Consider the following 24050-nt stretch of genomic DNA (forward strand, 5'->3'; position numbering starts at 1 on the left):
CTGAATTTGGGATATGTCCATCCATCTCTGAATGGGAGATGATGCCGAGGCAATTTACTTCAGCTTGTTGTGTTGGTCGGAGGAAAAAAATGACATTCTACTATAATTAACCTTCGCATTTTTAGATGTTTTCATTTAGCACTGCATTCAACTGACGCTGAACAAAAAGAAAAAACAGCTTATCTACATCAAGCGAAGTCTAAATTTTGAGTCTATGTAGATTTAGTGGAGTTCGTTGATGGATTTAGTGGACTGGGGGATAGAAATTCAGGAAATATTGCTCGTATTGTCACCGTCAAGGGCGGATCTATACTCTCTATTCATTGTCTTGTCATTTTTGAGAAGATAATACAAGATAAACCCAATATTTTAAAAAAATTAATTAATTTTTAATTATAATTTAAACATATTAGAACAGGATTTCGTGAAATCTTATTTGACTCCTTTCAAATCCATTGATCTTCACTACCGAGCTCAGCGGTCCCACGGATGTGCGGCAAAGCAAGGTTACTGTACCGTCTTTGGGGGCTCATGACCCCCTTGACGCCTCTGACCCACAGAACCACCACTGGTCATCACTCATCGAAGTGATTCATACGCATGGTTGGATAGCAATACATCCAAAGGTTGTAAACGTTTCCATGAGAATCCCGTATTCTCTATACCCTAGGAGGCATTCCCCGCGTGACGATTTTTGCCTCCTGCGGGTGGTGCTTTGCATCTCGTACGCATGTGCGGTGCCAAACGCATAAATAAATAAATGAGCAAACCCCTCGACGCCCCTGACCACCCTTCTTGTTTGTCCTCTCCGCACGCAGAATGGGGGCCGGCGCCGCCGTCGCACCCCAAGGAGCCGTCGTCTGGCGCGGGACCCCTCCCGCCTCCGACCGCCCGCCGACCAGAGTCGCCGACGGAAGCGGCCGTCGCTGCCGGGCTCCGCCGGGCCCTCGACTGGCTGGACCGGGCGCAGAGGCGGGGTAGGCCCGAGGAGGGTTGGGGCTGGGGATGGGCGGCCGGGGCCCCCGGTCGGGGCGACGCCACGCCCCTCGCTGTCCTCGCTCTCCGCCTCTCCAACGACTCGTGGCTCTCCCCCAGGGGCCTCCGCTCCCAGCTTGCCTCGCAGCAGATCGACGTGGACGTCCTCGTGCACCTGCACTGGAAGTGAGTGACATCCCCCTCTCCTAACCTGGACACGACGAGTGGGCCTAGCCCCGTGCTCGTCCTTTCCTCTGCTCCCAATACCTTTTCATCCTATGCCCTTATACTTGAATCGTGAATCTGTAAGTCGAAAAAAGTAGCATATTATACGAACGATTTGTAAGCTAACTTTAATATTTTAATTCGGCTAAATTGTGGGAGATACCGTGACAGTAACTTTTAACGGTGTCGCTCGCTAACTTTCATTACGATACAACAATTTCAAAGTGTTATAATCATTCGCCTTGACCAGGATTCGAACCCAAATCCCTCCGCGTCCTGCCAACTGCTTTGCTCGTTTAGCAAATCGGCCGAATATCGAGGTATCCGGGTTTGAATACCAGTCAAGGTGAATGATTTTTACCCACATAAATCGTTGAATTAATATTGCTAAGTTTTCACAAACAATTTTAATGAAAGATCGGTGAAAGGCAAGGGAACTATGATCCAGCCTCAAAAATTAGTGTGTACGGGTATGGTATATAGGGCAATAATCGGTACCATTATTGTGACCAGGAGGGGTATTTTACCCTAGTAGACCTGAATAACCAGGTGCTAATAATTCTAAGTTGAAGGTTGCTAAAATTGCCGCTTAAGGAATAAATACATGTTATTAGTGTTGCAATATTTTTGTGATGCTTGGGGTAACACATTGGAAATGAATTTGTGTTCGCGGCTAGAATGGTTCATACCGGTGCGCTCTGGTGCCGAGGGTGGTTTTTAAGTTAGGAATCATGCGGAATGACAACTGAGTCCAAAGTTCATCGTTATTCCTAATGGCAGTATTCTAATATACTTTTCAGTAAATATGGAGTGTTTTAAATGAATTTCCAGGTAATATCTCATTTCCTTTTGACATGTGATTCTACTCATACCTGGGGCAATCAGTGCATGAAGGTTATTAATAATATGGCACTGAAATTGACGAACCATGATAAAAAATATAGGGCTTTCTTCTTGACAATAATGCATTGTGCTCCGATTCAAGGTTAGGCATTTTAAATGCAAGGAAAGCGGAACTCATGAGGAGCTGTAGAGGGGTGGGAAGGATTGAAGAGATATGAAATATGTACTAATTTTGAGTTTTAATGTATGTTTCTTATTTCCTCTGACATAATTTTAACCAGTTATTACTAAATTATATTTGGCACTTAATATTTGAATTTCCCTGATAATGCAAGTGAATGAGTGTAATGACTAATGATAATAAATGTAAAACATTCAATGAAGTTGAATAGTTCAAGAAATGTTGAAATATATTCAACAAGTCAGAAAGCTCAATTGTCCCGATTAAATGACTTTTTAATTGCCTTTATTGCGTGCTCAGACATATCTCAAAGACCATGTCAGTGATATAAGGCAGGGATAACATTTTCTTCACCTCGGAAGGAAAAATAAGACCGAGCAGGTGAAATAATTGAAGGGAAAAGTTTTGATTGGCGTTGCGAATTCATACATGACGTATTATTGGTATAGAAAATGGAATCGATGGTTTAAAAACGCATTCATTTAGAGCAGTTTCTTGCAAGGGCTCTTGCGTAGCCCTTACACTGCACCTTTCCAGCCTCCAAGGCTACTAAGGCGGGAAGAATTCTTCTGCGTTGTCAGTCGTTTGATTTATTCCCGCTCAGAGCAGCCTTGGCTTCTTCTTTGCCGGAAGGGTGTCTTGCTCGTCTTGGGATGCTATGGGGCGCTTGTAGCGGTCCCATGGCCAGACCCTTATGTCGCCAACCCGGCGAATTACTTTTACTTCCGCTTCTGCCGCTTCAGCCATTCATTAAAAGTGATTTTCATTTTTATAACAGCAATGATGCTGCTCGAGTTTTTAACCAACATACAGGTATGTTAACCATACCATGTATGTTACCTATCATTTTGCCTGACCCGAGATATGAACCAGTACCTCCCGGCTCTAATACGTGTCCTTCTGTTCCCCGACACCTCGAGCAGGCACCATGAGGAGCCGATCAGCCCGGGGAGATTGTCCTACTATACCCTCGCACTGCACGCCATCTGCCGGGACCCTCGGTACTTCCACGGACATGATCTTGTTGGTGAGTATTTGGGTGGCAGAAGCAGAGGTCTGTCAACAGCACCAAGGGTCGAGGGGCCTTGCGCGTGCTGTTTTCTTCTCCCACTCGCTGTTGGGTCATTCATTCTATATAAACCATAAACACAGTAATCGACCCGAAGGTAAGTTTGGTAGGTGATGGTAGAGTTCACCCAGTACTAAGCCCGACGGCGTGTAAAGCTCACGCATTTGGGTTCTGAGGCCAGATCCTTTCCCTGTGGATGGAGTTGAGGGTACCTAGGGAGGCTACCCCGAGAATCAAACCATATTACATGCATACACACACACATATGCACAAAGTCCATCTCATAAATAGTAGGACTTATTTTTTCCCGTGTAGGAGGACGGAAGGACGGGCGGTGGTTTCTCTGGCTAGGTTCGAGGGAAGGGAGTCACGTGGAAGCCTGGAGGCTGGTGGTAGTTGGCTTCCAGTCTTTGTAGAGTGCGAATCGTTCGTTTGTGAAATCTCTACATCGTGACCTAGCGTTTGAGAGATCGCGTGCGTCGTGTGCGACCAAATTTGATTCAAGGTGATAGATGGATCCATCTCCTTAACAATTCACCTGCACATTCAGTATTGATTGTTCGCCAGTTTCTGGCAAAAAATTCAATCACCATCCTTCGCCATCCTCCTTATTCGTCAGATCTCGCCCCCTATGACTTTTTCCTATTCCCAAAATGCAAATATGTGATGAGGGGACTTCACTGGGAAGATGTGGACACAATAAAGCAAGAAACGATGAGGAGAATAAAAAACCTAACTGCCGAGGACTTCCAAGGGTGCTTAAAACAGTGAAAAAGAAGATTGAATAAGTGCATAGCAACGAATAAGACAAAATCTATGCAGGCTAAATTTTGCAAAACAATGTGTTTATGGCCTCAGTTTGCGTATTTATTGGACAGACGCCGTGTGTGTGTGTGTATGTATATATATGTATGTATATATATATATATATATATTATATATATATATATATATATATATATATATATATATATATATTAATGCACGAAAGTCCGCCAAATGGCGAACACACATTCACATGGATACGGATGTAAGGAAAATTTTTGTCTTTTTTGTGTTCCTATCTCTTTCCCTAATATCTACATATATCCATTGAATGTGTGCACACACACACACACACACATATATATATATATATATATATATATATATATATATATATATATATATATATATATATATACACACGCATACGTGCAAACACACATGATTTTATTCCTCGGTCGCTGGGAGATCTCTATCCGGGGAATGTTGATTCCACCGGTCTCTAAACCCTCAACCCCTTCCTTAAAGCAGATCGATAAGTCACCGCTCATTTTTCGTCATTCCCAACCGCAGACTACTTTCTCAGCTGAGGTTTAATTACTTGGGCCGGTTTCGGGCACTGTTGCAACTCTTTGCAGTGGTTATGAATGAAATAATTAAATACCAACCCTGCGGGCCATAGTGTGCTATGAAACCCGAGCGCCTGCCCGTCAAAGGCTTTCATCCGAAAAACAAATAGTTCCCCCGGAAGATTCACCACAGTTTGCGGTCAGTTTTTGACCTCACTTCACTGAGAGGGACCTAACTATTTTGGAATTATTTCAGCTAAGAAATGGTCACATTCCTCCTTAACTTGTCAATGCGATTGTGATAGTACTCTGGGTGAAAAATAACGATTTGTAAATCGATTTTAGATGCACAACGTTGATCATAGCATTTCTCTGTTTTGAACCTCCCACGAGAGTCGATGTTTGCAATTTGCTATGAATTAAAACCGTTAGGATTAAACTTAGTTAATGTCCCAGAAATAAAAACGTTCAATATTTATAGCTGAAGTTGTGAAACAAATTTACTGCCATTATTTCAATTCAAAATATGGAATTTCAGAAAAAGAGGCTGTTGTAATATGGAACAGGAGGAATCTGGAGTTTATATAAGACTAGGTAATCGGAGATTATGTTGTAGATTAGTCATTTATGAGTGTCGGAATATGTGAAAATAGAAACATACTGTGCATTAAAATTTACGTTGGGGTGGTTTGTGGTATTAAAATAGGGTATGTTAGTAATTTAGTTTTTCAAGAGTGTATCCTAAGAGGTATGTTATTAACATTACACAAGATATCAATGGAGTTCCGGGATGTGACGTTAGATGAATATTAAGCTGGATTGTGAATTAAAACCTGCTTCCCTTACTCATTTTAATTGGGCATATGAGATTGCAATGTGGTTTAATGAGAGTATCGATACTCGGCAACATTGAAAGTAGCAATTGTTTCTTTTTGGTGACAGAGATTGTGGGGAGACCTCTTACTGTCCCAAAAAGTAAGGGAGACGATTTTTCCTGGCGAAGCGTAAGGTCGGAGTGGGACAATTCGAGGCGGAAAAATGGTGAGAAGTCTAGGGAAAGTAACACGATTTGCTTCAGTTGTCTGCGGGCCGTTACACTCTGCGGATCGCTTCTAGACTACTGAACTCCTGTCCGAGGATCTCGTCTTAAATTCACGATGCCACTCTCTACAGAGCAGTGATATGCGATAAAAGTTTTTGTTTAGCTCGTAAAATCGGGTTTGAAGGCCATTACCATGATTAAGGATGCTTATGAAGATGAAAAATGTCCCGAGGGGTGGTTTCATGCTTGCACAGGATGTTCTGGGCGGATAACGAGGAGGTTGATGACAAGGAATGCCCTGGACATCCGATGGATGAAAATGTGCAAAAAGTGAGACAAATGCTCGATTCTGATTGACCCCAAAGTGTCAGAATGTTAGTAGAGTGCAATATTTAGAAAACTACATGCATTGAATGTTTACAGAAGATTTAGCCATGAGAAAAGTGTGCCAAGATGGTCCTCAAGGTACTGTCAAAAGACTGCGTGTGTAACAATCATACCTTGGACCTCTTTGACCACGGTGAAAGTGAGCCTCATTTTTTAGCATAGGCGGTTACTGGTGACGAGACATGAGTTTTTCGGTACGACTCAAGTATAACCCCTTTGAGTACCATTTTGGACCATTGGACTATGCCAAAGAGGCCCTGACGATGTGTCTGAACGAGGGTCCTGTTGATGCCTTACAGGAAGCGTGTCAGAAGCGTGGCAGAGGTGCATTGGTGCATTGGTGAAAAGGGATGCTGATTTGAAGAGTTTTAGTACTTAGCACTTTGATCTGCAATGAAGTTTTTCCCCTATTTTTTCTCCTTATTTTTTGGGACAATCCATGTATATTGAATGTATGGTAATTGGCAATAGGTCCTCATATCAGCCTCATCCGTCTCAATGTCTTCTTCGTGCAGCGAGTTCATCCATCACGCGAAATCCGCCCACCTTGTCGCTTTTAATGATTTATTCGCCGCCGGTTGGAGTAATGCTGACGTCAACCAGCGTGTCAGCCGTGGGAGGTTCTAAAACGGGAGGGCACTGATTCAAGTAGCCTTTATCCGCATCTATTATAAACGTCAGTCTGGGGATGGAGAGAGAAAGGCTTTGTTTTTTTAGCCATAGATATGTAGAGTGGAATTAATCACGCATAGATGCAGAGAAAATATGTATTCTGGATGTCCCACTTAGAGTTAATTTAATAGGTGTCTTCGCTCAGGTGTTTTGTTTGAATTCGTATGCATGGATCTTTTTAAATGCGATATAAGAAACCCATTACTCATAAAATTATCATCGTGTTATTTAGGGCTACGGATCGACTCTGGTGATCATCTGCATTGGATGTCGTGGAAAATCCCCGGAATGAATATAAAGGAGGGAAACTTGGCGACCGCCCCTCTCCCCGCGAGATAGATAGAAAGAGAGAGAGAGAGAAGGAATTCGATCCCCTTAGTGTACCCACTAGCTCTTACATTCGACTCATTGCTTGGACCCGATCGGACTCTCAATTTTCCATTGGCAAAATTTGTAGTTTTTAGCCTTCTTATTTTGACTTAGTAAATGTATTTGGAAAATATTTCCCGCAGGTTCCCTGTTGCACCACGAGTCGCCGTCGGATGAGGAGTTTGCCATCGCCTCCCTGGCCACCTGCGCGTCGGGGGCACACGTGAGGAAGCGTCAGATCCGTCGGCTGCTTGACGTGGCGGATAAAGTTGGTGGAGTGACCGAGGGCACCGCCGCCGCCGAGGACGCCAGCGGTGACGTCGGTGAGAGTCCCCTCGCCCTTCACTCGCCCCCCCCCCCCACCGGCCCCGCTCCACCAGCAGGATCCGGTTGACCGCCGATCGTTTCCTGACCTCATCATCGTTTGTGACTCACAATCGAAAATGTGAAAGCAATAAGCAATGCTGACAACTTCATACCAAGTTGCAAAAAATAAATAATATTCCTGCAAAATCCAACAACCGATGAAAAATAGTATGGGTAATTATAAACTATAACTAATTAATGATAAAATATGATATTTGATCTAGTGATTAACGATCGACTCCAAGATGTTGAAGCTGGGAGATCACAAATCTCGAAGCAGGTCCTCTTCTACCAACGGATTATGAACATTCCGGTGGGAAAGATTTATGTTATTGTTCTTTTCCATTTTAATAGTTTATCTTCAGATTCCGGTTTCAACATAACAAGGCTGCGTATATGTGCTTGAAACATTTAAATTTTGAAAGTAAAATTCAAAAAACCTATACTATGGTATACTCGTGAAAGCGTGAACTTATTTCTAACTGTAAAGATTATCACCTAGTCTCCTTATGTCATGCTAGAAGTTTTACACTTTATAGCAGCAACATATATGTGCAACAGCTTTGTGTGCATTTCACCTTTTTCAAATTGTGAACTTGAAAATGGATTTTGTTCCCCAAAACCAGTGTCGGCACTCATTCAATGGAGAACTACGATCGTGTATTTTATAAAAAGTGCCATGTTGGAAATGTAATTTTTATTTGTAATGTATATTTTACACTCTCTTATCCTATATTGCCATATTCTTCCCCAATAATTTGCTGTGAGCTCAAAGCAAGGCTGCTGTCGTATTCATTATTAAAATCATGTCCTATGATTCAGAACCTATCTCACGGAATTAAATTAATTTCAAGAACTACCGTTTTTCTTACTTCTTCATTGAAGACGTTTCAATGCCAAGCAGGTAAACCCTAAACCAATGAATATATTCGCGTGTCAGTTACTGATTATCTAAACTACCCATTTAAGTCACAAAGCTTGCTTCTCCAAATAACAAAGATTTTTATGATGGTGAAACCCTGATTTTTATTTTGAAAAATTTAAATAAATGATAAATTAATTGATAAAAAATTATTATTATTAAATTATTATTAAATATTAAATTATTTCATTTATTTATAATTCATATTAAAATATAAATGAAATTACGTATATAGGCGTGGGAAAGTAAGACCCGGGATTGAATAGGTAACATGCGATTGAAATGCTAATCGACGTTTTCCCGTTACTTGTTCTCTCGCAAAGCATGATTTTGATTCAACCAATCGCCAGCCCTTTGATTCAACCAATCGCCAGCCCTTTGATTCAACCAATCGCGAGAGATTTTCGATACCTTTCGCCCCCTAACGCCCAGGAGGTCCATGATTTCATTATGCTACCCCTTGCATTTAATCACTGCTGATTTCGTATCCCATACTTCGTGCCTATGGGTTCCATCGATGCGTTACCGTGTTTTGTATTTTCCATATTCTCAAAATGTGTACTTGTTTTGTTTCGCATCTTCAAGGAAGCACGCGAAACTGAATTACCACTATCCATTCCGTTACTCTTGAAATTAAAATGTGGGCCTCGAAGCTTATAATTTCATCCCAATTGGTCGGTGTTCTCTGGAAGCACTCAGATATTCAAGGAACTCGTGAAAATATTTCTAGAAACCATTGGCAACGGATTGTTTACAAAACAATTCTGATTAGTTCCTTAAGTGTCTACTTGGCTCTCACTCCTCGACCATACCGTTTTTTGACGGAGAGGCACGGTGAGCATGACATGATTTTGCGTGATAATAGAATACTCTCTCTTGTTGGTTATATGTAATGATATTTGTTACTCCATACTGCTTCTGCTTTTGTCACATTCATGCATTGTCAAATACGTGCCATTATACCCTTGAGAATTAAGGTATTTTGTAGATATATTCTTCAAATAAATTGTTTTAACAAATTGAAAAATGACGTCGAGACCCCTACTCGTTTGCAAATGTAATTCGCAAGATTAATCATCACGAGCGTGCACTGGCGCCGGGGCCAATCAGCCGTCAACTGTCTGCGCGCAATCACTCTTCGCGGCCCTCTTTCCACCCTGTGTCATAATCCTTGTTCCCTTGTGCCCGCAGAGACCCTGGCGACCGTCCTGCTGGCCTTGGACTGCATCGTGAGAGAGCACCGCAATCGGAACCTAGAACACTACGTGAAGAGGCCCGCTCGCAGTCTGGCCCGCCTCCAGACTCCCGACGGCTCTTTCGGGTCCCGGATGAGAGCCACGGCTCTCGCCCTGCAGGTGGGTCGCGCGTCGTCCGTCTTATGCTACAATGCGTAAGCAACCCATTCCAGGTCTGATCTTCGAATTAAGTCGTTCGCGGTGTACCATGGGGCTCGCCTATTCACCGGAGGTTACTCGCCTTAGCGGTTCCTCGCGCCTACAATTCGGGTTGGTTTCCCCGGTTTTATTTAAAGACCTCTGAGCCGAATACTTGCTATTCACGACCAAGCACACGTTGAATTATAATAGACTCCGAAATATTGCGGTGAAGGTGAAGGCTGAGGAGTTAACGGACGTTTACAAAGTGAGAAAATATTTAGAAGAGCAGCAGAGGAGGAACAGGCAGTATGGCCTAATGGTATGGTATAAGGAATGTGTAAAGACAGTCCAGCTATATTGGACACACCTTGAGACGCAATGGATTGATGAAGATGTAGCATGTAAGAGATGGCCGTAAGAAGAAGACAAAGAAACAAAGATATGGGCCAAGTAAACAGATATGTTGAACGGAGAGCTGTCAAGAGTAAAAGTTAGCATTAGAGTCGATGGAATGAAGCACTCCTGACAGCCACTTACCGTGTTGAATTAATACTACTGTAATTATGCCTAAGTTGAACTATTTGGAGAAAGTTCAATTCTATTCTGGAATGCTATGCTCTAACGTGTTTAGCGGCCTTTGAGGGGAGTCAAGGCATTTGTCGGGAAACTAATCAATAATTTAGGCACTGTGTAGTTATTCTGGGCGCCATATTCGCTCATAGGTATAATTTTCTACTACTTAAATGTTTCTATCTATAGTCTCCTGCCGTGGCAATCTTCATTCGTTGCGACTTCAGCATTGCTCATTATCTGTTTTGCCGGATAAAAGTGCGATTTGTGTTCGTAAACAATTTGCATGAAATAATTCACGGAGTGAAACGATTTCAGCGAAATGTTTTGCTGCACATTTATGCCGAGGATATTGTAACACAGTTATTATCTCTTTACACAATGGCCTCTAAACTTTCAAAAATAACTTTACTCGATTTCATCTTCTCACATCTTGTGTGCCAATTAGTGATTGTTTCTTGTCAAATTACTATTTTATACGTTTTAAGAAAAGAGAAAGTATAACTTAGCGTTTACCATTTATTTTAGTAACATTGAATTAATACTTTAACTTTTATCCCCAAGGCTAAACATTTCGCCTGAGGTGCGTAGGTGACAACCACTAATATTCAATAAAATATTTGAAGAGAATTGATGAAGTATTGACCAGGGGGTTTAAGAAATAGCCGTTACATAATGACTGTAATTGTCGACAGCGGTCGCGACTCGGGAGCATGTTCAAGGGTACGAAATACCGTAATTCAAACTGTGATTGCTAGATCTAAGAACAATGAATAGATGACTGATGCATCGTTTTCTCGTCCCGACCCGTAGGCGTTGATCTCGACGTGGGAGGAGGAGCCATCTTGGAACCACATGGCCTCTTCCGAGAACCAGCCGGGCGGGGGTACGTCGTGGAACCGCAGCGCGGCGCTCGTGTCACTTCTCTCGCACCAAGGCAGCGACGGCTCCTTCGGCGGCGGCGACGTGGTGGCCACGGCGGAGGCCGTGCTGGCCCTGGCCGGCCGGGGCGGCCTGGGGGCCGTGCGCAACGTGTCCTGCCCCACGCCACCCCGCCCCCCCTCCCCGCTGCTCCCGGCTTCCGGCGCCCTCACGCCGCCGCCGCAGCAGACCGCCTCCGGCCAGCAGCACTCGTCCCTCGCCCCCGCGAGACACGGTACGGAGGCGCGGGATGGACGCCCTTAGGTTGCCTAGAAAGAAAGGATACCCTTAGGGCGCAAACGGATATGGGGAAACATTCCTATTTTCCATTCTAAAAAATACACATTTCTCGAAAATGTTGACATTTAGACCGCCGCCGACAAGTTTTTTACAATACGGTGGAGTCAGTCACACCCGGTAGAAAAAACAGAAATGTAGGAGAAACTAGATTTGAGTGTTTGCATTGGTCAAATAAATAGGAATTTGCTGATTTCAATTTGGAGGAATGCCTGTCTATGGCGACCAGTCATGTAATTTGTGTAAAATAATATGAATGTTGCTTTAAAAATGAATATATATATACATAGTTACCCTTTTCTGACGGAATATATTTATTAAAGTTATCGGAATCGGTGACGTGCCCTTCTAATTATGAGGCATGTGTTTTACTGTTCAGTTTTTAGAACGCTATATTGGCTTCAAGTCGTCTGATATTCCTATCCTTCATTGTTTTCTACCTTTGATGATTCTGCTTACTAAGTAAAAAATCTTTATGATACTCAAATTTTAACAGAAAAAAGAAATTAATATCAGGCTCATCTCTTGCCTATTAATCTCAGATTTACTTTTGCTTACGCTCTTCAGTGAAATATTTCCATCTCCTTCTCCAATTTGTAAGCATGAATTCTCAGTGCACGTCTTTTCCCACCATTAAGTGCCTCAAAGCCTTCATTCAGGAGCGACGACAATATTGTTTTTCTTTGCAAATACAAATACCTGCGTCAGCTCTTTTGTTATTTACCGTATTTTTCCATCGATAACGCGCACCCAGAACTTTGTAGTTAACATGAATTTGTAAAGATACCGCGCGCCCAGAGCTTCAAGGTTATCTTGAACGTTAATAGATGCCGCGCATCTGTATATACATACATACATATATATACATATTAATATAGGTATAGTGTGTGTAAAGATATAGTGTGTGTAAAAATACGTCTATATTTGGGTTTTTTCAAATTTCATTACATAATGCGCATCGTAATTTTTTCGATATCTGAACATTCTTGTAAAGATGACGCGCGCGCTATTGATGAGAAAAGACAGCACTTCCGTCTAAATGCGGAGGTTGAACGGTTGACGATGTCTGCGATCGCACTTTTACGCGCGAGCGACCATTGATTCGGGGTGTGGTGTCTCTCAATCCAGGAGCCTCGAGCCACTCGGCCGCCCGCACCCAGAGCGACGAGGGCATGGAGGCGACCGGCTCCAAAACCGAGGGTCCCGCTGCCACCCCTAAGGTCCCAAAGAACGGCACGGCGGGAGAGGACGCCGTGGTCACCTATACCCTGTGGGTGGGACCCAACATCTCCGAGAGCCTCTCACTGACCCTCAAGGCGCAGAGAAACTCGTCCTTCTACGGCGTGATGACTGAGGCGGCTCGGCGCGACGAACGATTCCAGTGAGTGAAGCCAGGATCCGCCGTGGGAAAGTGGGGATCCGGCCCAGTAGGGGGTCTTGGGGGGGGGGGGGTCGAAATCGATGTTGTCCGTGTTCATCCAACATTTTGGCGATCAAACCAACACTGACGAATATCACTTTGTAAATTTATCCACATTAGGATACCAGCAATTGGGATGGAATGTGTTAAAATAGAGATGGAATAAATGAATTGAGATGCTCTATGATAAATATGTTAGGCCAGCAAGTTTAAATATGGTAAGCGCATACGAAGTGGATGGAGATAGCTTACCACCAGACATACTTGATTGCTAGATTGAAAGGGTACCAATGGGATTTAAATTGGATTAGGCCGTTGACAGGGATGAAATTCCTGCCAAACTACTTTCGTTTAGATTTAAGAAAAATCAGGATGGAAGAGTTAATATTGGCTTTTTTGTAGCATTCATGGGGATGGACTTGGGCCAGAATATTCTTAGATTAGTGTTAGTTCCATCCCATAAAAAGGAAAGGTGGCACTATGTCCGGGGTATAGAAAAGTAATTTTTATTTCTTACACAGCCATGGAGGTACTTTAGATTATTAAGTACTTAGGACTTAAGAGAATTGAAAGGAGGGAAAACAATTACTCAGGTATTGGTTTGGGAAGGGGTTTGTTTGATGCCATAGCAGGACTGAGGCCACTAATAGAAAGGAACATAGAGCACAATCAGGATGCATTATTCTATTTCATAAATTTCAATAAGGAGCTGGAGTAATTTAGGTAGAATTAATTATAATAAAGAATGTAGGAGTAGATTGGAAGATAGGGAACTTATCCACAACCTGTACATGTCTCAGAGTGCTTCGGTGCAAGTGGTGGATGGAGAGTTGGGACGGATAGCATTAGGAGGAGAAATAAAAAGGTCATTATCACCGGTACTTATCAATGTATGTACACTTCGTAAAAAGAAGCACCAGAAGAACTAGAAATCAGACTGAAAGTAGAGGGTGGAGAATTAAATAAATATCAAATTTGTGGATTACCAAGAATAATTTAGCTAGTCAGCCAATGTGCTATGATTAATATTGAGTACCTTTGAAAAGCAGTGCGGTAGGTATGGAATGAAGATCAATGTAACCAAAATGAAGGATGTTTTTATGAAAGAGAAATTATGAGGTAACTGTTAAAATCAGAGAGCAAAACCTAGAGCAGGTGGAATAATATACCTATCTCAGAAGTGATTTGGACCAAACTGGTTAAAGTAGCAGGGGCATAAGGAGAAGAATTGCATTAGGCAAGAAAGCTTTCACATGAAGGGAGAAATTAATGAGAGGGACGTTGAGTAAGGATGTTAAAGAAAACATTAATGGCAATTTCATATGGAGTATGTTTTTGTATGGCGCAGAAAAATGGTTCTTGAGGCAAGATGATGGGCATAAATTGGTTTGGGACGCAAGTGTAGAGGATAGGAATGGTAAAATGGATGGAAAGAAAAAAAACGAAGGAGTAATTGGCATGGAGGGGAAGAGAGAGAGGATTGTTTTGAGAATTTCAATGGAGAAATGAAAGATGGATGCAGAGCATATAGATTGGGGATGTGATGATTATGACTGAAATGAGGGGATGGAATTTAGACAAGTGAGGTAGATATACTTGTATTGGAGTAGGTAATGAAAAGACGTTGGGTGAAAAAAGGGGAGGTATATTTAAGCATAATTGAAGGATTTATTTTAGCATTGGGTGTCACATTGTATCTCGCTAGTTAAGCCTTGGTAATTTAGTTTTTATCCATTTTAAACCTACCTAAAATGGTAGAATACCAAATGACAATCATCAATTGATACTCTGAGTATGTATGAGTTGTTAGCATAGAGCATAAGTGAGCGTTCAGCCTTTAAAGTCTTCGACTCTACACAATATACGAACCCTGTACAATTATTTCCATTAGTCTGCTGCTAGAGACTCTCAAATAAATGATTTACATGACAAGGGTCTTCCAGCCTAAGAATGCCAACATAGTGAGCACTTTCACTCTTCCCTTTAGGTGGAAGGAGGGACTATCTAGTCTCAATCTTGCCCAATTAAGACATTCTACTATTTTTATTCCCTAATTATTGGTATACTGGTGACTGCCTATGGACTGTTGGAAATTTCTGCACCTTGGATATGTAATATATTCAATGATTTCTTGAATCTTAGGCATTTCCCTTGTTAAGTTATGCCTATATTTATTTAACAATTTCTCTTTTAGGTTGTTGTCACCTCCTTGCAATTTGAAAATATCCTTTATAGAGAGTATCCTCCAACTTCACCCCAGTCATTAACTGCAAGTCAATCTTCTTTCTCACTCAATTTCAATCCCAATAGATCTAACTTCAATCTGTTGAATTCATGTGTAATATTTTTTTTTAAGTCCCCTGACAACTTAGGAAGTTAAATTTAATTAAGGTTAGATTTTGTAGGGTTCAATTCTATGTGCTTTTAACAATTGTATTCTATTATTTCATTTGAATGCATCAATACTTATGTATTATTCCTCTCCTTCCCATGTTTTCTGTGAGTAATCATGAAGCGTCTCCTCACCGAATTCCCTGAAATTCCATTTGCTGAAAACTTCCCTGGATTCCTTATTCGGTAAAAGTTACACTTTTACAGCTACTGAAGATTTTATTGTTTGTTGTTTACAAATCCTCTCTAGCTAGAGCCTTCTGGCAAGGACAAGGAGTGTAATTTCATAAAATTCAACGCTATTATTAGAACCTTTCCCTTGATAAAGAAAATAGCAACGTGATAACATTCAGCAATACCATTCTCAGTGCTCCAGCACTTGGTTAAATATTCCCTCTTCTCTCTTCAGTTAATCCATTGGGATGGTTTTCATGTGACATTGATTTACAGATGTTGAAAGATTTACATTCTTTCCCCAATAACTACTATAATTTTTGTTAATTTTATGATTTTTATTACATTTTTATAGTGGAATCATAAATTTAACAGCGTACCTCCCTCAGGTTTAGGGATGATACTTCTGCTACTACTATTTCACTCTTGTTAAAAATGTACACTATCTGCCCAGAGCCATTGAATTCCTTAGCTGATGGTTTGTCTTGCATTCCTTCCATAAGACATGAATATATCCGGAGCAGTAATGAATGTGTAGCTTGAGGAGCCAAAGCAATGGCTTATGTAAGACGCTGTCCCCACCTGCATGGTTCCTGTCCTCCATGGGAACGGGAGATGGAGTAAGCCCTCGTTGAGGGACTACTCATGCTGAGGTTAAGGGAAGACCATAACTCACTCTAGGTGCTCTTCCCTCCCTAGGTTTGCCTCCTCCACTTGGCCCAATGGCCACTACGTCCACACAATCCACAACCTCCGGGAGCAGCCGGCCGCTCACAGCTATTGGCTCCTCTACAGGCTTGCCACCCTGCCGGACCCAATGGACCCACCTTCCCACCGCCAGCTCTCGCCGATAGGTGAGCTTCCACAAGCGGCAAGGGGGCTTGATGCCTATTCATGAGCAAGCAGAATGAATAAATTGGGCTGCAAATAGAGAATAATCAATTCATAATCATTCACTGAGATATGATATACGCTCACATTCATGCACAACAAAGCACAAAATAAATCATTAAAATTTTAACCCATAAAAGTGAACACTTTGCTGATGTTATACTACATATACTGAAAATAAATTAAATATCTTAGCTCCCAGAGATAAGAGGAGCCTGTTATATGGTTAACAGTTCTAAATATCCAATTTCTTGGAGATATGAAAGAGTTTCTTATTTTTTTGTTGTAATCAGTTTTTGTTTTTGATCAAAATATGAGTAATCGCAGATGCCTGCATTCTACAAATAAAATATACTTAAAATGAAAGTTAATATTAATTTTCCACTGTAATTTTTAGCATGATATTTGTTTTAATGCCGGTGAAATGACTTAAGTATTGGCAATTATTAGTGGAGACAACCTGCAGCTTAGGTCATTTAGGCCATTAGACATGTATGGGTGGGATTTAGTAGGGGTAGGATATTCAGGGATTTGAAGAAGGGTGGAGAGAAACCCTGTATTAGTGCTGTTTATGGAGAAAGGCACTTATAACTGCCAGGCATTTATAACCCTGATAACGAAATAATTTGGTGGTGGGAAAAATTATTTTTCAGTGAAACCCAGAAAGACGAAATGTGTAAAAGATGAAAGGAGACAAAAGAAGATATTATTCTTTTGAGGATATTGATAATATTCCGGTGAAAATAAATTTATGAATAAAATAAAGTACCACAAAAGCTCCTCGGGCCAGGTATAGACAGATGCCACAATTTAGTGCTAATGAAGTGTCATGTGAAATTAGATTAGCTTAAGAGGAGAATAGAGACTAGATAGGAGTCCAGCAGATTGAGTTGAAAAGCTACAGTTGGGTTTCTCACAGAAATTGGAAAACAAAATGGAAAACTTTATTCACCCAATTCTTGAATGAAGAACTTTGGCAAGAAATGAAGACTGCATTTTTAGGAGTCTTGGAGAAAGCTATAGGCCTAAGGAAACCATGGATCAGTGGACCTATTAGAATAGGACAAAGCACAAAAACTCCAGGACTGAGGAAGAATAGAAATGGGGTAGTACACTAAGAAATTGATTCAGCAGAAAAGGGAGAAGAGCAATAGAAGGCTGGAGAAAGACTCTGTGCAAAGGAAGGCAGTGTAACTTCATCCAGGGAAAAGTTGAAGCAGCTCACTAGAAAAAGGACCTTATTAACGATTGCAGAGCAAATATTGATGTCATTTTTGAGAGTGATGGTGAAATTCTCACTGAAAATTTTGACGAAGCAAAGAGATGTAAAGAGTATTTGGAGAACCTTTGTAAAGGAAGAAATGCATATGAAGGTACTGGTATCAAAGATAATGAGATAGGAGGCTATATTCTTAGGTCTGAAATAGATGCTGAAGTGAAGGGCTTGAGAGCTAACAAGGCACCTGGATCTACTGTACACCCTCAAAACTAATATAAAATAAATCAGAAAAAAGTTCCTAGCATAGATATACACCTTAATATTATGTGATATTAGTACAAGAGGAGAAATACCCATGGACTTCTAGGAGATTATGTAATTGCCACAATACCAACAGTGGAAAAGGGAGAAAAATGGTCATGAAATATTTATTGTGGAAGTGTAAAGTTTCTTTTTTACCCTTATCGTGAAGGAATCCACAAAGTTAAACCTGAAACAGTTATGTTCAAGAAAGAGTATGGTAAGATATTAAGATTGCTCATCAGCATAAATGATATTTCATGTTTGTTTAGAGAAGGCAATGAACGAGGTCAAGGAAAAGATAAAAGTTAGCATGCAAATTCATGAAGAAACGACAAGTTGGCTGTAATTTGTGGATTACATAGCTATATTTGTAGGGTAAAAAGAAAACCTTACAAAAATACTAGAATGGTTTTATGGAGAATTCGATGAAAATCCAACCGCCAGATAAACAAGGTCAAAACTAAGGGAATGGCCTGAAGCGGAAGTGGTGAAGATAACCCCCAGATAAGACTAAGGAATGACTCTGGATCAAGTGGATGAGTTTTGCTATTTAGGCAGCAGGATCATTAGAGATGGAAAAAGCAAGGTAGGATGTAGTAATAAGAATAGGAATGGCAAAGAAGGGTTTTGGGCACTACCGATGGCAAACAGGAGTAACATAGGGAATTGTAGAGTAGGGAATTGATTTGTTCAGAATTATACACATATAGAGCATACTTTCCAATAGATGTGAGACTTGGAAGATGGTAGCAGCAGAAGAGGAAAGAAGATTGAAGCAAATGGAAATGTAGTGCTACAGTTAGAAGAATGCTATACATAAAGTGGATAGACAGAGTCAAACCCAATGATGAATTACTTTGGAGTGTTGGTGAAAAGGGAAGCCTATGGAGGACACTCACTTGAATAAGAGAGAAATTGATTGGGTATATCCTGAGGCAAAAAACCTGTAGACTACTTACATAGGATGATTATTGAAGTTAACATGGGGATGAATGTATAAGAAAATGTTAGCACAAGAAGATATGACGGAACAAAAATAATGGCATGGAAGAATAGGATAGTTTGGAGAGTTGCTATAAATCATTCCTTATATTGAGAACCCATGAAAATTAGGGCAACAAAACTAATTGAAATGGATATGTTGGGTAGCTGCATGTTGGTGAACTGAATAAGAAAGGGAATCTTGAGAGATTTCACATCAGAGAAGTAGGCAACTGAAGTCAACATGTGTTACCAAAGGAGGAAAATGTCATTTATAAGTATTCATAATGTAGAAATATGGAGCTGATTGGATTGAAAATTCAATCAAAAACCTTTCTGGTGCCTCCTTCATGAATATTGCAAGGAAATAGGTTAAAGGAGAGAGAAATAAGTTACTGTAGGAGAGGTGTGAATTAAATCATTTGAGTCAGTAAAACCTTTTCATCCACTTGCTGTATTGGACTTGGTCATTTTATGTTCTCCATCATTAATGAATTTCCCCATGCTGGAATTGTGAAAGAATCCTTCGTCGACTCCCCACAGTTTTCTTCTATCAAGCCAAAAATGTTCAGTTATAAGTAAAAGTGGCAATTTTAATGACTCTCACTTTGCCGGTGAATCTTTTACTTTGCGACGTAATTCTGTCAGCAGTTATTTAGTTCTTAGTTTAATTATTTGGCGTGCTAATTTATAATGGTTGATATATATAAAAAAATGTTATCTTTCCAGGTGTGGATGACCTGTTAGTGAACGATGGTGACCATTTCCTTTTCTGGTACAAGAAGCTGTGAATGGAGGAATCTGAGGTGGGAGGGGAGGGGAGAGGTTAGAGGTGAATGGAGGCATTGTTTGGTTCAGGGGAAGGAGTGGAGGTCATGGTTTGGAGCCGTCATGACTTGGAAGTTAATATGCTACTCAGGATTTATCTATGCATACATATATATGTATATATATGTACGTGTATATTTGCATATGTGCATGTATATCAATTGGAATGAAGACACCATGACTGGTTTGACAACAGTTCAAGGAAGGAGACATGAACTGGGGCACGTTGAATGTGGACCACTAGCAGAGAGAGAGAGGGAGAAAGCTTGTATAATCTTACAAGGACATCATGGAGAGAAAGGGAGAGGATTTTTGGGGACTGCTATTTATCTGATACTCGACTGCATAGGCACCCACTGCATGGGGAAGGAAACAACAGGATACGAAATTCCTAATTGTGATTGAATGCTGCCACATGGCCATTGGAAGGTTTAAAATGAAGAGGAGGAACAATATCAGGAATGGATAATTAGTGTTGGAATAGCCAATCTGCAAGGCATTTTTTATTTTTGAATTTTTTCTCCATTATTTAAGAGAAATGCTGCTCACTGATCGCGCCGAGGCAATGGTTGTGTGCATGAGTGAATGCAAATGAGCAAGTGAGAATGTTGATTGCCTTCTTTTTGTGGGATCTCCAGCGGAGAACCTGGCCAGGGATGTCTGTGCAATTGTGCGTGTGTGTGTGCATGTTTGAATGAGTGTGTGAGCACATGTGTGTGTAAGCATGTCATATTTTTTTAATTGTCAGATTTTAGAGTTTTATTAGCATCCAAAAATATTGTAGGCATGGAATAGTTTCACTTAACCTGATATAAGCACACATGAATTTGTTTTTGTCATGTTTTTATGCCTCCATGGATTAAAGAATCTATCTACCGCATTCGACAATTGAGTTATCAATTTCCAGTATTTTCTTGAGCAGGAGACATTTTGTTTAAAGATATGTACAAATCGTTGCAATTTTTGGGGATCTTTTAAGTTTGGCTTTATCTTTTTGCTTTGGGGTGAACATGATAATTTACTTTGACCAATTTTGAGCTTTACCAAGCCATTGATGGTGTGTGGAGATGCTTTATATTGTACTATATGCAATGAATTAAAAATTATCATGGGCAAAAATAATATTCCAGCTTTCCACAATATATTCTTATAAGTGTCATAAAGATTGTAATGTAAAAGTTGTAGCTTCATTGTGTTCTTTTGTATGATGATGGATATTAAGATAGAGCCATAAGATCTGCCATGGCTTGACTATAATGCTTGTTTTAGTCAAAAGAAATTTATATACAATATACTTATTGTATTTCACAAAGATTGTCATAGGTACAAATGAATTTTACACTGGCATTCCTTAGTTCATGGCTTTTGATTAGTAACACTGCAATACTTGCTGCTAGAGATCGTATTGAACACTTGATTTCAGGAGAATGCATTTGTAAAAAAAATCATTTTTATAGAGATAAGATCCTGTTAACAGTTTAATGAATTCCCAATGCACACCAATGACTATAAAGTGCTCAAGTTTATTTACTTGTGACTAAATATGAGCTGAATTTAAAATTCAGAAAGCTCCAACCCGATTTTCTTTGCAAAATGTAAGTGGTGTCTTTTACTCAAATAGCTGATATGGTCACCAGGGATCCCAAAAAGTTATTTCATAAGTTATAGTATACCCACCTATCATTAACTGAGATTAATATCCAATTGATTTCAAATATTCCTAGTAAAACATAAAACTCACTTCTGGAAATAAATATTTTTCAGCTTATGTTCCTGCTGAAATTACTGACTTTGATTCATTCTAAGAATCTGCTTCAATAGGAATTATAAAGTGTGTTGGCATGTTTGTTAAATTAGTCCCATATTTAATCAGCAGGCAAGAAGTCTGGTGATTTGTTAATAATTAATTTTATCTTGACATGATAATTAAACTGATCTCACTCAATTGTTTTCTCAAACAAAATCAAATGAACATTTTCCAAATGTCTACTGCCAATTCCCTCTATTACATGTGAGTAAGTTTACAAAAAAGGGTGCCATTCTATTAATGAATCCAAAATTATTCATCACTTTCATTTTAATAAAGTGTCATGAAAATAATTTAATAAATGAAGATGCCTATTATATATAAGTTAATTTTTGTTAGATTATTTCCAGGAGTCCTTTTACATTGAATTTCCAAGTTTTTGGTTAAATAAGTATGGTATTTATACAATATATAATGTTTTACAATAAATAATCCAGTAGGTTTGTAGCAATGTTAGTGATGTGGGTGCAATCATATGGTCTAATTAAGGGAATCCTCCTTCAAAGAGTTTTTTCTTTTTCAACCCAAAACATTTACTTAAACAAGAGAAATTGGTATTGAACCAAATGACATTGTGACTAAATATATAAATATATATATACATAATTCTTTTGAGAGCAAATGTGGTCCTGTCTTTTTTATTAACTTTTTGTGGAAAACAATAATTTACCGTTGGAGTGAAACATTGTAAGTGGTAGACTTTCCCAATCTCTGTAATGATAAACAAATAAATAAAATTGGACTATCCCAGAAGGTACTGAAAAACTTGGGGACATGGTTCACTTCATATTCTTTGTATTTACCTACTATTCCAAATAATGTCTGTATCATTTGGGTAACGGCATCCAAAAATGCCATTATTATGTGTAGGTATGTATATCTAACTATACTTCAATATAGTATCTGTTTACTGGAAGTTTATAGCCAAACTGAGATCAGTGCATATGTTTATCCACACGTGGAATTCACAGCTTGATGTAAGAAGTTTTGACTCAACATTACTTCCCCTTGGAACAAGAATGTCTCCTTTCTTTGTAATTATTTATTTGTTGTGGCCGAATCCAGTATTTCATCCTCATCAAAATTCTAATGCCTACCTGCAGCGATTTGTTAACAGATTGATTCACTTTTGGTGTTTTCTTTTAATCTTCATCATACTTTTCCTATTTTGTTAACATTAAGGTAAATATATCTACAGATACATACATATATTGAAGCTGTAATTTTGATGTGAAATTTGTTCATTTGCTGATCAAGTCATCTTTAGGCAAGATACATCAATTTATGTGACTGTAACAAGGCAAGACATGGAAATAAAAGCATAATCAAAAGTTTTAGGAGATGTCAGTGCGTGTCATTTATTTCATATATGTAGCTTATATGTATTACCCCACTAAAAAACAAACTTGATGTATGGGAAGCTACACAAAATTGGTTGTCTGTGAAACATGCGCACACATGGCAGGAAATTTGTAAAATCAGTTAGGTTTGCTGACAATCAAGATTTAATTACAGTCTTCAACATCCCACTGCTGATCCCTTTGCATCTATTTCTGCTGTCTCCTTATGATTTCTCCCAACAGTCCCCTCTCACCATAATTAGCAACATTTGTTTCCCTGTATGTTAACTTAACCTTCTCTAGGGCAATATCCAGAGTTATTTTGTTTTTAAAGGAATCCTACTTATTTAGTTGTAAATTATTGATGAGCATGAAACATCGCCAAAGTAATTAGCATATTCTATATCTTCTCATTTCCTCTCTTTTTTTTATTATGGACTCAATAAGGGGCAAATGACCTCGGTCATTGAGGCACCTGAATATAAAAAAACAAACTATCACTATGGGAAATAGTATGGGTGATTGTTCTGTAAAATCAAATGGCATTATTATCTGCAAACATAATCACTCTGATGCCACAGAACCTGGTGAGAAGAGTAAAGTTAACTCCTTATGCAAGATGTCTCAATTTGATGGAAGGTTTCCACTGTTTGATGATATTTCAATACGTCTTTGGTACTTTTTTGCAAAGTACTATCTCCCAATGGACTGAAACCTTGATGCAGTTTCATGGGTTACGATGAAACCTAGAGCCATACTAGCAAGGGTAATTGATTGAGTGGTTGATCAGTTGTGGGTCAGAAAGGGAAGAGGTACGGTAGGAAAGTGGTGATGCCTCAATTGATGAGATTCAAAATATCATTCCTCGTATTTTTCCACATTCTTCTCACCAAAAACGAAAAACTTCAAACTTAAGACTGGTTTTTTGTGAGAATTTAGTGTTCACTGTGAGTACCTTTAGTGCTACCCCTCATGGTGCCATGGTGACAAGGAGAGTCCTAATAAAGAGGAGTCTAGAATACAATCAGGATGTATTTTTCTGTTTCTTGGATTTCGAAAAGGCACCTGATAAAGTGACTTGGGAGAAACCCTTGAGTATATTGCAGAAAATAGAAATTGATTGGAGGGACAGGAGGCTAATCCACAA

The 24050-nt window shown here is 39.8% G+C and overlaps 1 protein-coding gene across 1 annotated transcript in view; it reads left to right on the top strand.

The window, feature by feature from the left end:
- Window positions 1-22904, top strand: part of LOC139693752 (uncharacterized protein CG3556) — a 363743-nt gene extending 340839 nt beyond the window's left edge. Inside the window, exons 3-10 of the mRNA XM_071592022.1 lie at window positions 819-1161; window positions 3148-3251; window positions 7241-7420; window positions 9577-9740; window positions 11145-11487; window positions 12678-12930; window positions 16234-16388; window positions 19658-22904. Coding sequence (XP_071448123.1) covers window positions 819-1161; window positions 3148-3251; window positions 7241-7420; window positions 9577-9740; window positions 11145-11487; window positions 12678-12930; window positions 16234-16388; window positions 19658-19719 — 1604 coding nt within the window. The 3' untranslated portion in view covers window positions 19720-22904. The remainder of the gene's footprint in view (window positions 1-818; window positions 1162-3147; window positions 3252-7240; window positions 7421-9576; window positions 9741-11144; window positions 11488-12677; window positions 12931-16233; window positions 16389-19657) is intronic.
- The last annotated feature ends 1146 nt before the right edge of the window (window positions 22905-24050 follow it).

Source organism: Hetaerina americana, unplaced genomic scaffold (genome assembly GCF_022747635.1).
Source record: "Hetaerina americana unplaced genomic scaffold, ioHetAmer1.1.p SCAF_5, whole genome shotgun sequence".
Taxonomy (NCBI): Eukaryota; Metazoa; Arthropoda; class Insecta; order Odonata; family Calopterygidae; genus Hetaerina; species Hetaerina americana.